We start from the raw sequence: 17,356 nt of genomic DNA, 5'->3' as shown, positions 1-17,356 counted from the left end.
AATAAATGTAAATTCCAATGAATGAATGACGAAACAAAATTGAATATTTCTTATAAAGAAAACTATTCAGAAATTAAGAATATTAGATATAAAAATATTTGATATTTTCATCAACTTTGAATCTAACATTAGGTAATTTTCATAAAAGAAACAATCAGCAATAGCATTCCTCTATAACAGTATCACTTTCAGCGAGCTGACGGAACATCAGATTTCTTTTTCTAGACAGAGATGAATTACGTAAAGAGAATTTGTTTCGGAGATTATTTCTCTTGCATTAGAGCAATATTTTATAGAACAGCTAACCAAGGGAAAATAAAGTGCCTTTTTAACAATAATATTTCAAGAAAATTGACGGTATATCGATATTTGATTGCATTGGTATTAAGAATCAGAGCCCGAACCTAAGAAATTTAGCATTTGAAAATCGGCAAGAATTCGAAACAATGTCTCGTTATAACTATGCTTTTTCAATAAGGATCACGATATATCGATTATAATCGATGCATTTTCAATTATATCAGTGGGAGGGGTCTACTTAAAACTTTCTAGTATACTCTTTAATGATATTATCCCTTACTCCGCGCAAAAAATAGTGGAGCATGGGTAAAGCAGAGAACCCCTTGCATGGCATTGGAGTAAATAGTTACGGAATATTCATCTTTGGCGAGAATTTAGCATTTGCTACTGAATCTATAGTGTCATTCTTGAGAGTATTTTGGCGATTCATTCCTGGAATATGGTTAATACTATCCGAAAATCAAATTTGTGTTTTAGATGCATACTGAATTGCTCTTACAGACACCGAATCACATACTAAATTTCTTAAATCATTGCATTTTTGAGTTATCGCATTTGCATGCTTCTGAAAATACAGACAGGTTATCGACTCCTAGTTGATTTTCACTCAAAATTTAACAGTTTTTTACACTACAGGTGTAAATTCTATAGTGTAAACTTCAGATTTTACATCTAAACCAAACTTTATCCATCTAGCTTTCTTAGATTTGTAATTATCATGTCATACTCGAACAGTCGGGCATATAGACTTCCTCTGAACGGATCTTCATCAAAATTTGATAAAATATCTAGAAATTTGATGTAAAAAACCATATATCGAATTTCATCCGTCTAGCTGAAACCATTATTGAAGTATCTTTGCCATAGACAGAAATTTAATGGACAGAGACAGACAGGCATAATGCCAAAAATGCGTTTTTCAAACTCACGGGAATCTAAAACGTTCAGATTCGTCAAAATCTCGAGTTCAAATCTTTGATCATTACAGTAATTTCTCTATATTTCGCTTACGAGTAAGTAAAAATTTTATTTTTTATCTCAATACAGATATAGATATCTGCAAATTATAGCGAATATTTTTTGGCAAAGGAAAGAAAAACTGTATTTCTCTTTATTTTTAATCTACTTCAAAAAGTAACAATTCTTTTTATGTAATAAAACAAGTTTGCTTTTATCGATATTGCGTCCCAAAACTCAATTTCGGAAGAATTACAGAGTTTTGGGTATTTTTGTGGAAAATAAATTGAGTTTTATTTCGAACAAGTTCTTCAAAAACAAAATGGCTCGTAACAAATGGCTTCGAAATTAAAGTTTTAGAAAGACGATCGGATTTATATTTAGTAACTACTTAGAAATAAGAACATAATTTCTACAACGAAGAAAAAAATCGACAGACAGAGAGTACAAGAAAATATGTACATATATATTTATTTTGAAAGGACTTGCAATAAAATTTGTATCAAATTTATCGTATGAATTTCTAGAACTTTTTTTTGGAACATTCTTCAAGAATTTGAAATAAGTGGCACAACAAATATTCTATCTTGTTCTATAATAAAAAAGAGAAGAAACTAGTTCCATGATTGAAACTGTAAATGGCAACAGAAATAGTTCTGTCTTATTGCAGGAAAGTGATATAAGAATGCGTAACATTTTAAAAAAAAGAAATGGAGTCAATTCAAGCTTGTTTAGAAAATAATAAGGTAAACGTAAGAAATAAAGGACTCGTTCTAAAAAATGAATTATTTATCTATTTTACATTTATCCTATACTTTAATCGTAATTCTTAGATTAATGAACTTGGATTAAATTTCTTTTTGGTTCTTTTCATTAGTTGTTAAGCTTTACACAAGTTTAATCTCTTAATAAGCATTATTTGATTTATCTCCATTAGAAGGTTACGCTCTTCTGATAAGTAATGATAAAAAAATCAGTATTTGCTAAATATCAAAAATAGTATATAATTTCTATGTTATTAAATACACTGATACACTTTGAAGAAATATCATTTCATCCTAAAGTTCCTCTGCTGTCCAAAATCTAATTAGATATTTATAAATGATTTGCTGGTCACATTTGAGAGTTTAATTCTTTAAATTCTTCTTAAATTCTTTTAGTGGTCCCCGTAAAATTTTCTAGCATAATTTGCCATTCCAGATAACTCGTTACATAGCATTGGCGTACTATAGTTGCAAAATATTCATTTTTCACTTCAATTTAGCATTTTTACAGAATCTCTGGTGTGATCCTTGGCGAGTTATTTGGCGATTAATCCCTGCCATGCGGCTAATAATACCCAAAAATGGAATTTGTGTCAACTGAAACAAACGTTCGTAGTCACAAAATCCCATACCAAAAAATGATATATTTAAGTCATTACATTTTTAGATTATCGCGTTTACATGTTTGGGAAAGTACAGACCGACAGACAGGGAACCCCGCAGTTGGATTTGGCTCAAAATATGACGGGTGTCTATACTATAGATGTCAAATCTGTGAACCTAATTTTATCAATCTTTTATTTTCGTTTGGTAATTATTGTGTTAACTTATATTCGAACAGCCAGACAGATGACTTCCTCTTAACACATTTTACTCAAAATTTCATTGAAATCTGCAAATTTGGTGTAAAGACCTATACAAAATTTCAATCGTACAGCTCTGAAAGCGTGTTTGAGTTATTTCTATCATAGGCAGACGGACATTCTCCAAAAATGTTTTTCGAACTCGAGAGGTCTAAAACGTGAACATTCGTCAAAATCTCGAGTTCGAATGTTTTTGACTATTACTGTATGTAATATTGATTGCAATTAAAACTACTAATTGTGATCTCAGTAAAAATCCATCTATGTTGTCTGAATAAAAAATAATATATATGTTTTAAGCCTAATATATAATCCAACACAATGTTGCCCCTAGCGGCGTCACTTTGGATAAAAAAGGTTAATTTTTTTCCCCAATTATTATCAGAATCATTCATATTTAGGAGAATTCCCACACTTTCGGAAAGTTAAAGTTAAATGATATAGATGCCCATTTTGGAGTGTTAGAGAAGCTGGAGATGCGAAAATGAATTAATCTTTTTGGAGTTTTGCTTAGAATGAAATTAGTAACTTGTTAAACGCTGAGCACTAATGATGGTGTTATTTTTCTTATATAATTAGTGATATGCCACTTGGACGTGTTTATAATTTCTACTTGGGTACAACATATCTACAATTTTGTTACCTACGTTTCATTTTATTGAGATATTGATGGAATGTAACATCATTTTCCAACATCCAGCTAATTGAACTATATGCCCCATATTGTCCATAGCTAGGCATGATGGTATTTGTAACAATATTATCTACAAATTTTGCATTCGTTAGTTGTTTATTTTTTGTGTTTGAATATGTGCGGGACAATGAAGCATTAAAATAGATAGAGCTTCTTTAGCGAAACATGCATTTTCCAATAAACGTAGTTAATACAGAGTGAACAGGTTTTAGCCAGGGGCGAAAAAAAGAAAAAGAAGAAATGTAGATAGTGAAAGCAAATTTTTTTCATTCTCCTTTCAAGAATTAGACTACTATCATATGTGGTTTGTTAATTATTTTTGGTGTAAGAACACTACTTTTTCGTTTTAAGATTATTTATATTTATTTAATAGATAATATCGATACGTAAAGGAAGAATGATTAGAAATATCAATATCTTGTATAAAAAACAGAATTGAGAATGAAATGATGCCACTTTATTAACGAAATATTTGGATATCTCTGCATTTCATTTTTTTAATATCAAATTAGACATTTACTTCACAATGTCTTGAAGCTACACCATTTTTTTATTGTAAGAATCTCGAGAGATTCCAAAATTCATTCGCCAATGGAAATCGGTTTTTCTCATCGAACTTATTTCTGGTAGAATTAATTTAGCATCTAATAACATATCATTTTCGAATCCATTGGAATGTTCTTTGGATAATCAGTTAAAATAATTAAAGAGAATTCTAGTTTTGGTTAACAAAAGATTTCATTACATTGGATGCATTTTTTACTAAAATGAGCAATCTTTATTTTTTCGCAATTGTTTACACTGTTCAAAAGTAATACAATTGATTTATGTTCATTAGATACAGATATACATTTTTAACTTTGAAATCTCTCACGTGATTTGAAGTTTACTCTCGTAATAGGAAAAAAAATGCTTCACTGTTGATACTATTGATTTTTCAGCCTCAAGATTTCTTTAGTAAAACAAAATCATGATATTAAAGAATTTGAACTACAATTTTTTTTTCGAAGCAGATTATATAATTTATTGACATTTCCTATTTCCACTGGAATAACTCGATTTCATTAATATTTTTAGAACACATTTAATCGAACTTATATTGTTATTTTTTCGAATTTATAATTTATTGATTGATATATTCAGCATTTTATGAAATGAAATTATTTTATTAATAAAAAATATTTCCTTAGTAAAATAAAATCACGATGTACATTAGAATATAAATTACAAGATTTTTCGGGCAGAATATGACATTATATAAATTTTCACCAGCATTTTATCTTTCCAATAGAATAATTTGTATTCGTTAACTTTAGTATTAGAGTATTTGTATTTAGTATTTGTATTCGTTCCTCTTTAGTGATTAGAGTACGACTAATCAAATTTATTGTTATTGTTGTTATTTTTTCGAATTTATAATATACTGATATACCCAGAGTTTTATAAGAAGAAAATATTTTCGCTTCTTTTATTAATAAAATATTAGTAATTTAATTATTCAGTACAATACCTCCATTGAAACCTAGTATATTTGATCGTTTATGACCAAAATTTGAAGAACACTTACAAAGTGATTTATCTAAAGATTAAATATTTATCTTAAAGATTAATTAAAGATTAAAATTATCACACAACAAATCTGTTGAAAGCCTAACAGAAAAATGTATTTAAAATTAGTATTTTCCGGAATCTCAAGGCTACTGTAAATATATAGATATTAAATCTACTTATTATTTTTAATGTTATATGAAATATTATAACACAGAAATTTTTTCTGCATTCTTCTACGTTTCTGCTTTGCATATGTTTCTAATAATGCAATTCCTCTTTAGAAAGTCTATTAAAATAGAAAGCTCTGTTTCTTCGTGAATTTCTCAGAACTTTCCAAAAAGTTATTTGTAAGTTCGTCTGGCATTAAAAATGTTTTTAGAATCATTTCATTCATTATCGAAAGCTAATCCCCACGACAAAATTCATTTACTAAAATGCCAACCAAACTGGTTTATATGTTTGTATTTTACATGACGTTCATAATTTTGCGATTCATCTAAAGAACTCAACTCAAGGGAGAAAGCGTCACTTCTTCACGAAATTTGCAAACCCTCGCCGCAATCAATTCTTAATAAGTTCTTCTGGCGGCGTAAAAAATGGCGTCCGAGGTGTTCTCAAGAATGAAATACGCGAAGAACGAAATCCTATCTCTCTCCCGGAGGCGACAGGAATTTATATTTATGAGGAAAGTGGGTGAAACTCTTTTCCATGATAATAGTCCGGAGGTTCGTGTTTGGAGATAATGTCATTTTCTTCAGTCCTCTCTCTTCTAAGCCTCGTCACAAAACAAGCGCCCAATTCGGGGTGCTTTCCAAATTTTTGACGCTGCATTCATGCGTCTTTGGGACATATTTCATTGGAAATTGTTCTTCGAGGGTTTTTTTCCTTCCTTTTTATCTTTTTGTATATGTAGAAAATTATTGCAATAAAAAAAAATTAGAATTCAAGATTTTGACTAATTACCATTTTTAAAACTTCACTGAGTTTGACGACATTTTTGGAAAATGTCCGTCTGCCTGTCTTTCACAAACATAACTCAAAAACGCTGTGAGCCAGACGGTTGAAATTCAAATATACGGTTTTTATACCAAATATGTAGATTTCTATCGAATTTCGAGTAAAATCTATTCAGAGGAAGTCTGTCTGTTCGACTGTTCGAATATAATCTATAAAATTAACATGATGACTACAAAACGAAGCGACTTAGATGAATAAAATTCTGTACACAAATTTAAAATGTATAATGTAGATACATACCAGAATTTTGAGCAAAATCCAGCAATGGATTGGGTCGTCTGTCAAACTTTTAGAAACATGTAAACGCAATGACTTAAAAATATCAAATTTGGTATGGGATTTTGTGACTTCAAGTGCAGTTTTGTGTCAAATTTTTCTTTCAATCAGATTGGAAAAACGCAACTAAAACGCAAATTCGATTTTAAGGTAATATTAACTGCATACCAGAGATCAACTGCCAAATAACTCGTCACGGATCACACGATAGATTCAATAGCGCAACTAAATTCACGACCAAGATTAATATTTCGTAACTATTGTGCGCCAGTGCCATACAAGGCATTCTCTGGAATAATACATTTATTAGAGAGTAGGCGAGAAAGTTTGTTGATACCACTCCCGCTGGTTCGCTAGAGTTACTTATGATGAGATTGTAGTGAAAGCTTATAAGCCAGTTAACAGCTACGCTACCCGAGCAATTGCTTTTGTATCGTGGTCATGTTACTGGATTGCGAACTACATGGTCCCAAGTTCTATCCTCGCTCATCGCAAATCCGCCACAATATCAATATTTCTCCCACAGATAAAAATAAATATTGTTAAAAAAAATCTGTTGAAAAGGCGCATTTTTAAAATACAATTTAAATATTAAATTATTGGATTGTGAGTCTCTTTTTGGAAATTAGTCAACTATGGATAAATTAGTTATTAATTATATTCACAGTTTAGTTAGATCAACCGTCTCTTTAAATAAATAAGAGAGCTCATTTGAGAGCGGTCGTGTCATTTCGAACTATATTTAGATAACGAAAACCATACTTGAACCAGAAAACTCTCTTCAAATTTCTGCATCATACCATCGAAAATACAATTTACTTCTGAGAAATTTTATCCTGTTATTCTAAAATATAATTAATCTAAAATACGATAATATAAAAAAATCAAAAAATTATTTTATATTGTTTAATGTATATAATATAAAACATATGCGAGGAAATTTGCTTTATTATCATTCCGATCCGAGTTAGTTTATTAGCATAGTTATATCAAATATCAAATCCGTTTTTGAAGCAACGTGAGTGTTATTTTGACATAATGCCATCATTTGAACTGTTTAGAGATAAGTCAAAATTACGTGATTTCTACCAAGTTCTGATCACCAAAATTACATCTTTATTAGGAATAAACAAGAATATAAACAAGAATAATAAAACAAGAATATAAACAAGAATATAACAAGAATATAAGAAGAATAATAAACAAGAATGTAACAAGAATATAACAAGAATAATAAAACAAGAATATAAGAAGAAGAATAAAACAAGAATATAAACAAGAATGCGTTATAAACAAAAATAATAAAAATCTAACTAAATACCGGATTATTTTTTGAAATCCCATTCTTTTTATTTGAATTTATGGGGACAAATTTTTCCCTGGGTCTTTTTTTTTTCTCTCTCTCTCTCTCTCTTCTCTTTTCGACAACATCAGAAATGCCAATTACAGAGATAGTATATCAGCTTTCAAATGCTACGTGCCTTCTTAAAGGTTTTTTTTTTTTTTGCATAAATATTTTTTTGAAATGTATCAGAGAATATTTTTTTTTTATTCCAAATGATTTCAAAATATTATAGAGTTTGATAGATGTGACACTCTATCTGTTTTGCATTCCACAATTCCTTTATTCTCTTCTATATTTATTCGCTTTTCTTCTTCCACGATAATAAATCCAATTCGCATATATCGTTTGACATCCGAATAAAGAGCGAAGATTTTTTTTCCCCATTCTTTTCCGTCAAAGAATGGCAACTGTTTCTCGATTCAGTTGCCAGCTCAGCACACGAGTAGGAATTTGAATAATAATCAAAATAAAAAAAAAGAAACCCGAAGTCAAAACTTTTTTTATACCGTTACCAAGAAAAATCAGTGACAGTTTCTTTTCACAGTTCAAGAATTTCATTCCTGGGTTGGCTCGTGGATTGTGTTGATTTACAGATTCAGTTTTCTTCACGAAGTTTGGACGCGGAAAGAAAGTTATTTATTCTTTCAAAAAAGGAAGAAAGATGGCTGCCGCATCAGTGAATAAATATAGGCACAGATTTTGTTTATTCAGTTCTATTTCTGGTATAAATTTCTCCATGGGGATCATTTCTTCAAGACAGGAATCTTAATGATTTGTCTGATTTTCTAGAAAATCAGTGAACCATGATAACAAAATAATATTCGCAAAATTAAAAAATAAATGATGATTTATTATCTTATTCAATATCTTTCAAAATATTATAGATGTTATGTGTGGAATATGATATTGTTTCGGGAACGACAGAAAAAACTTTATTAATTAGCCCGCCATGATGCTAAAATATGTTGATAACCTTTTCTGTATATAATTTGTTATGATATTAAATTAAGAGCGGATAGTAGCATCAAGCAGGACAAAATGGAATTATAAAATGAAAACTGATTTGTTTCTTTCCTTGATCAAATCAGTGATGCCACCCGCATATACACTTTTTATAATTAATATATAAAATTAAATATTTTACCAAACAGAGAAATGAATTCGATTATTTTCAAAAAATCGAATTCAACAATTGAGATTCCATACAACATTTTAACCCTTTAACAACTGTATAGGAAGTTTCGGATAAGAGAAGATGTTTATAATTTAATAACGAGGAAAACGATTCGTTATTAAAAGGTTAAAATATCTAATAGTAATGCAGCAACTTCATCCTAAGAAAACGTTTTCATAATAACGTGGTATGTAAAGAACTACAACCATTTTCTTTACAGAACATTCTAACAATAGTTTTGCCAACTACCCTAAAAAATAATTTGCTCTCAGGAGAAGGAATGAATTTTTTTTAAAAAGCGAATGTATAAAATGTTTCAGAAGTTCATGTTCCTATCAGTCGAAAAAAAGTTTTTTAAAAAATCCTAAAAATTTAAATAAAAATTGTATTGTCAAGGAAAGATTTTTATGAGTGGTTTTATTTATTTATTTTATTTTCATATATCACGTTAAAAGAATAATATTTTCTATATAACATGATATAAAAATTGCAAGAGCTGTCTTGAGAACATGTCATTCATAAATAGTAGGACTTCGATACAAAATCGAAGACCTAACAGTATTAATGGCAAATCTTAACAATGACTCTACAAAATAATAAAATTAAATATTTTGTTTTTGGAAATCCTTTTTTTTCATACATGTTTACCTGCATTCGATTAGGTAACATGTTTACCTGCATTAACAGGAAAAGAAGTGCATTAGTGCAGAAAGCGGGTAGATAAAAGTATTCTCTTACAGATCAAAAGATTGATAATGGGCCAAGAAAATTATCTGTTGGCCTTCGTCGTGGTCCAGAATCGTTGTTCACAAAAATTATTATATGTGAAGAGAAATTCAAAATAATTTTTTAAAAATCAGAATTCTTTCTTTCTTTAAATCAAACGATCTGATATAACTCTGATCTTGTTTAATATTCAGAACATAAACAGCTACTCCGACCTGTCCGAAGGCAGAAACATAAATCTGGATGATCAGAACACCGCGACAGCTTAGAGAAAACTTTGGTTGAATCTTAAGGGCCATCATCAGTCATGATACAACTTTTCCCATAGGAAGTACGTTCCGTCATCAATAGGGGGTAGCTAACTCCACACCATTTCTGTACTTACCACGGTGGTGTGAATCAGACATGGGATGAGAAGTTTCTCATTCCTATATTTGATCCCCCCCTTGGGATTTATTTTCATTGATAGATTCATATTTGATTTGTATAGTAAACAATATCAAATAATTTTTATAGCTCGAATATTTTGAAAATATTGCTGTTAAGAACACTTAATTTTTTTAAAGTGTTTTAAATGATTGTCATGATAAAATTTAAAAAATTTCTTAGACTATATAGAGTGTAACTTCATGCCCGTCTGAATCTTTCTATTTTTTAATTGCTCCAAAATTTATTGAAAGACATATATGAATGCAAATTTCTTTCTAAAAAAGAAATATTGTAGAAAAATTAGAAAACAAATCTATGAAAACGTCTCCGAATATCCTATTCTGTTAAAACAAAAGTTTTCAGAATGGAATTGATTTCTTCTTATTTTTAAAAGTACACACACATGTATTGCAAGACGTTCGCATTGTGAAATAAAAAAAAAAAAATTCGTTTTCTCACTTGTAATGCTGCAAATTTTTTTGAAAGGATTATGTTACACGGTATTGGCATCGACGCATTTCTGGAAATTCGACGATTTTATAATCAAGTGAGATTTCGAATTAATATTTTTTAATTACTTTCTTCCATATTTTCATAATATCTCTGAAATCTAATAATAAAACGAACACACAATCATCGAACGATCTCGAAACCTATGATTTTAAATCCCTTCTATAATGCTATACTTTGCATTACAGAATTAGTTACGTAATTTTCAATTAGTTACGTTTAGGAAAGTTTTAATTGCAGTTTCAAAAAAAAAAATCTTATATATTTTTTTTATTATTATTTTCCTGTCAATTTTAATAGTAAAGCTTAAATAAGACAATAAGATTTATGCAGATAGCATAATAATTCATTTTAATGTGTAAATTAGAGTGTAGGAAAAAAATCGAAATAAATGTATATAGAATATTTCTTAAAGTTTTTCGTAATCGGGTGTATTTTATAAGACAATGAAACTTACTTTACATTCGTATTCATTCTTATACGAGCAAATAGAAGATGAGCTAAATAAAGCTATAAAATTACAAAATTTTTAAATTTTAGCAATAATATAAGTATGAAATCATTTTTAGAAGCGGTGACAAAACTAAAATTACTGATATCTTTAATATCATAATTAAGAAATGGAGCCCATTTTGACTATCAGCTATGAAAAGTAAGCTTTACTTTCTATGGCAACAGCTAATCTCTGACGCCACATCAGGCTAAAAGGAAATGTATTTGTACGCGGGCTTTAAAGTCTATATATTTTTCTAAAAGAGCTAATGTTTTAAGTTATAACGGGAAAACAATAAATTTCGGGTAAATTTTTTTTCTAATGATTAAAAATATATAATTTTAATGGTTTAGTTAAAATAGAAAAAACTGTTATATCCATTTTCTTATAAAACAAGAATCATACGAAGAAAGCAAAAAACTTTTTTAAGGTCGTCGTATCTTAAATTATATTTTCTTCTCTTTTTCATATTAATATTTTTTTTACACATTCATTTTCGGAGTATGAAATGATAATTGGATTTTTTTAAGTAATCCACCATATAATATCCGCAAACTAATATTCCTCTTTATATAATAATAATATTGATGACGGTTAATTAAAAACTGAAGTGATAATTAAAAGGGTTCCACCATCCCCCTAATTTTTTTCCCCTTTAGAGATATTTTTTTTAACAAAATTTGGTTATGAAAAGCCTTACAGATATGACAGTTTCTAAAAAGCACTTTATTTTATGTATTTATTATTTTTTTTTTCCAATATTTGCTGATAAAAATTTTGAAAATAATAAGATTGTTTTAATTTCCGAATTTTCATGGACGCAAAAAAACTTTAGGAATGTCCGAAAGATGGCAGCACGTAATACCGATGTATGCAAATGTTAATTTTGAGAGAATTAGCCCTAATTTGAAATTTTAACGGATTAATTGAATATAATAAAAAATTAAACATTAGAATAAAATATACAAATCTACTATTTTTGAAAATTAAAATAGAAAATTTGAAAAGAAAGTTTCATCTTAAATAGTCACTCTTCTCATTGCGTCTTCTAAAGCGACATCCTGACAAATATTTATAGATTAAAGTAGCATATGAAATCAAATTTTATGTGATGAAAACATAATATAGTCCCAGCTTTTTGCAAAATATTTTTTTTTCTTTTGCCTAAAATAGAATTTTCTCTTTCGTTTTTCTATATATTATGATATAATATATTCACATATTAAGATACAAGTCATGAAAGTAAATCATAAGCCTAGTGTCTCCATCTAGTGGCGAATATTTTACTCACCACAAGATCACATATTAGTACAATCGTAAAAAATTCGTATATTAGTTCATATATCAATCATAGATTTACAAAAAATCAAATCACAATAATCACTAATCATGTTTTCGAGAAATATTATAAAATATTTATATATTTAAAATATTTATGTTTATTTATTTTATTCTTAGATATTATAATTAAAATATAATGTAAGAAAAGAATGTAACTTTATTCCGAAAAAAAAATCTATGCAATGGGAAATTACGAAACCATTTTAAATATCGATTTGCCCCAACTCTTACTTCACAAGTGTTTATCATTTTAAATTGTTAGTTTGAAGATATAAATAAGCAAAAAGTCATATTTTCTGATAATGTATTTCACATGAGAAAAATAACTAATGACAATTTGTTCTACTTAATTAATCAATATAATTTTGATTTTTTACTAAAATTTTGTTTATTTAAAATATGTTTAAATAAACATATTTTAAATGCAGATAATAGGTAATGCAAGGACGTGGCTTTGACATCTCACAACATTCTAATTAAAACAGCAATTTAAAATAATTTTCCTACAGATGCAGTTATTGTAAGCCATCTGCCCTTTTATAGACTTGTGTTCCGAATTTTAAACTGCATCTATATGTGCGTTATCGATACTAAAAATATGCGATTCTCCTGGACTTAAATGATGAATTTGTAAGAAACATAAAATTACATCAAATTCATGGCACCATAGCCAAAGATATCAAAATTAATATTAGTAAGCTGTAAATTAGGTTAGTTCAAACACATAATTGAGATTTGCAAGAACAGTTTAGATCCATTTTTTTAATAATTTTTTTTAGTTAGAATATTCATGAAATTTTATAATTTGACTTTTTAATCACCTTTTTTTTTGTGCAAGTTGTGCATAAATTAATGTAAAACTATTTGATCTGAATTCATTTTAAAATAGAATAATAAACAGAAAATTTTCATCAATTTTTTTTTTTTTTATTTCACGATGGGAAAAAAGATATAGACGATCACAGATAGACATATGGACAAACAACGTGATGATTAATAAACTTCAGTCGTCAGAATTTTCTTTAAAAAACTCCTTTCTACTTATCTTTCATTCAAAAAAATTATAAAATATTCGTTTGATCAACTCAAAATTTTTGATAACAAAATGTTTTTCAAATTTCTGCACATAATATTATAAATGTTTTCCAAATTCCCTTTTCAAGCATTGTAAAAGCTGTAATTTTTAAAAAAGCGTTCCTCCTCCATTTGAAAATGTCAATGAATATAGCGTATTAAATATCCGAGTCACCCTAGACATATTTGAAATGACCAGTTTTTAAAATAAATATTAAATGACGAGGTAAATATTGTTGTTGCAAAGACCAATAATACAATTATGCAACTGTAAGAAACTTTGAAACTATTTTATATATCGATTTACACCAACAATTACTTCATAAGTGTTTATCTTTTTAAAAAAATCAATATTTGAATGTTTCCCTTTATTGCAAAAAAAAAAGAAAAAAGAATGAACTCAAAATATTAAATCTGTGGTTTACAGCCAAGAAATATTTAAAACGTCTATTTTTTAAAACGCATGTTAAGTGACGATGAACAATGAATTTAAATTATTTGAATTAAATATATATAAATGAATTAAACAGGTCTAGATGGATTAGGTGATTTTAATCATTAGCCGATAGTTTATTAGAATTATGGACATAATGTATACATTGGTTACCATTACCATATTTGCAGTATATGGATAAGGAAAATAATGAAGCTTTTCAGGTCGAGGGTTAAATAAAATATGTAGACAAAATATCAATAGCTATTACAAAACAATAAATGAAATACATTAAAATTGTGTAATACAAATTAATTAATAAAATTGCAATTTCTTATCAGAAATATGAAATGGTCTAGTACGAATTGTTGTCTAGACACAGATGATATTGTCTAGACATTGATGATAACGCCCACCGAATTGCTTGCATCGTTCAGCATCTTATTTGGCATTTGGGCGTATCTTCTTCCAATGTTTGCTCTCATTTTTTTTTTATTGTAACTAACCTTGAGCTATCAACATGTGACTTATCACCCCCCCCCCCATCTCATATCTTCCGCCGTACCCATAAAAGACATCTGAATAAAAACCAGAAGAATGATGGAAAATCAATGTTATCTATTCTCTATGATTGTCTCTTAACAGAATTCAGCGACTTCGTTCGTCGAATTGGTTCTTCAGTCTTAATGGACATTTCTTATAAACATGCTTATTCTACTATCCAAGAATTCTTGGATATATTGCAGAATTATGCAAAAAAAAAAAAAATAATTCAGAATAATGGCATTTCTTAGATGCAGATATTAATAACATGGTTTATCACATTTTATTTCACGATATGTTATTTTTCAGAATCCGATAGATGGCGTTGTATATGGCCTCAGAATGATTTAATGAGAAAACTTCACGTAGCAATCATACCATGCGGTTTTCAAAATACCTGTTAGATTTCTTTTATGTAGCGCTATGGAATTTTTTTTTTTTGTATCAGATGCCTTGCAGCGATTTTAATTCAGTATATCATAGTTACTATTCAAACCCTTACTCCTCAAACATTAGAAATGCATAGCGGCAAACTCAGTATTACTTGGACACAGATTTTACATCGAGAAATATTAACTTTAGCAGTTCTACTATAAGTAATTAAAGGCATTTTGTTTTACACAAGTTTACAAGATGACAAAGATTTCTAGAACCCTTTAAAATATTTACACGAATCTTTTTTTCATATTTTATGTAATTTCAACCTTTTTAATAATACAGATTTTCGTTTCTAAAGTCATTTTTCTGATTCAAACCCCCTCCAACCAGATCGTTCTATTCCGTGTTCTTCTACATTCATTAGATTCCCATTTGCGCATGTGCCTACTAATTTTCTTTTTCTATACTTGATTATTCCCTAAAAGCGATGGCTAGTTATTAATGCATTAACTCATTATTTGCCAAATCTTTTCTTTTTAATTTTTGGATGGAAAAATGATACACAAAGAGTTTTTTAACAATATAATTATATTCAAATTATGTTTCGTTTTGAAAATATTTGAAATTTTTGAAAAAGGGAATCATTACAAAATGACCAATGAAATCATTTCATTAAAAAAAAAAAAAAAAAACGATTGAGTTAAAAACAGCTCGTTACTGTAATTTCTAAATTACATATTTGTGTAAGGCATTTTATTATAATATAAAAACCAAACCAAAAATACAATGCTTCAAATATGGCAAATCTGTTCCGTTCAGTTTTTACAGAAGAAATTCAAATCAGTTCGCTTGTCATAAAGAAACGCAGCACAAAATACACCCTTTCTACTACACATAATATTGACTGAGTCACATATATATGGAATGAAATTAAACTGTCAGATGTGCCAAATGTATTTTTGGCGCCCTCTGGTGAACATAAAATTACAAAATCCTTAAACGGGAATTATGGCAGCTGACGGATTAACAAATTTAAACAAACACATTTCGATCAATATCATTTAATGTTTGAATGAAGTTATTCGAAACGTATAAGCCCTTTTTAGGACGTTCTACATAGTAAAAAAACTTACCTGTACGTTGCTGACGGTTGGGGCTCATCCAATGTATCCTTCAAGAACGAATCTTCCATAATGATTTATGTATATCCAATATTTGCTCACTAAAAAACAAAACGAGAGACATGTAACAAATATTCATTAAATTTTATAATGAATTACAAAAAGAAATGTTTATTTTCCGTTTTTTAGTAAATATATATTTACCATGACCTAATTTTTTTCAATTCCTACTATTAGTTCACACTCTCCGTATATATATTTATATATCTTGTTCAAATTTTCAATCGTTAATAAAATATTTTTTATTCATCCACTCAAGTTCAAATACATTTTTTTTAAACTTGTAGTGGATGACACTTGATGTTTATACAGTTTATTCAAATATTAATTCATTAATTAAATTTAATTAATTTTAGTTTTATATGTGAGAAAAAAAATCCTCTTATATAAGATATTTAGCAGGATATAAATTTAGGAATAAATACCGTTAGTGGCGAAGCGTGTAGATCGCTGAAAAAAAATTTCTTTTTCAGATTCTTTTTTCATTCCGGGTTCTAGTCTGAGTTAAGGAGGAAACAAAATGGAAAATGAAACATGTGAATAAATTAATGAGAGAGAGAGAGAGAGAGAAAGTATGTGTGTGAGAGAGAGAATTTTTTCTAACTTAAAAAAATGAATGACAATTATTTATAAAGGACTTTCTGCAATACAGTGAAAAAAGAAATTTTGACACTTAATATTGTGATTCTGTCATATGTATATACATATTTATATTAATTGTAATTATTGAATAAAAAGTAACTAAAATAAAAATTTTCTTCGCTAACCTAAGTAGGAATTGACTTTCTTTATATTACTTTTTTTCCTTTAAGACAATTTTTAAACTTGATAATTGTCTTGGTTTTTTTTATTGTACATTTGTTTCATTCACAGGGTGTTCCAAAAGATCATTTGTAAATTTAAAGGTCTGATCAGGGATACAGAGGAAATCATTTTTAGCAGCGAACATTGGGTACAAACGCAAAAAAGATGAAAAAGAGTAGTTGTCAGTGAATTAGGTGAAGTAAACGGAAAAACTAAATAAAATATCCGTCGTGTTTTTAAGCAATATAAATTTAAAACTATACAACAACATAGATTCATACAGAAATTTTAAAGCAAAAATGAGGCGGTATTCAATTTCCGCATGGACAGGATAACTCAGCGATGGAGCAAGTTAGACTGATGATATTCGGCACTAAGTTTTCATACAAAAATTACACAATTGTTTTTATATGTTTGTGAATGAAATATGTTAAACGGAAATCAATATGCCTATACTTGCGTATGATAACGTAATAATCAAAAGCACTGAGAACTACGTGGAT

The 17,356-nt window shown here is 28.4% G+C and overlaps 1 protein-coding gene across 3 annotated transcripts in view; it reads right to left on the bottom strand.

Moving 5' to 3' along the window:
- The window catches only part of LOC129971375 (tumor protein p53-inducible protein 11-like), a 404,928-nt gene that overhangs the window by 170,319 nt on the left and 217,253 nt on the right, over window positions 1-17,356 (bottom strand). For all 3 annotated transcript variants that reach the window (XM_056085081.1, XM_056085083.1, XM_056085082.1), the window contains exon 2: window positions 16,002-16,090. In XM_056085081.1, coding sequence (XP_055941056.1) covers window positions 16,002-16,060 — 59 coding nt within the window. In that variant the 5' untranslated portion in view covers window positions 16,061-16,090. The remainder of the gene's footprint in view (window positions 1-16,001; window positions 16,091-17,356) is intronic.

This window comes from Argiope bruennichi, chromosome 6 (genome assembly GCF_947563725.1).
Source record: "Argiope bruennichi chromosome 6, qqArgBrue1.1, whole genome shotgun sequence".
In the NCBI taxonomy this organism is placed as follows: Eukaryota; Metazoa; Arthropoda; class Arachnida; order Araneae; family Araneidae; genus Argiope; species Argiope bruennichi.
Note: the sequence above shows the minus strand (reverse complement) of the source record. Positions and strands in the feature narration are given on the sequence as shown.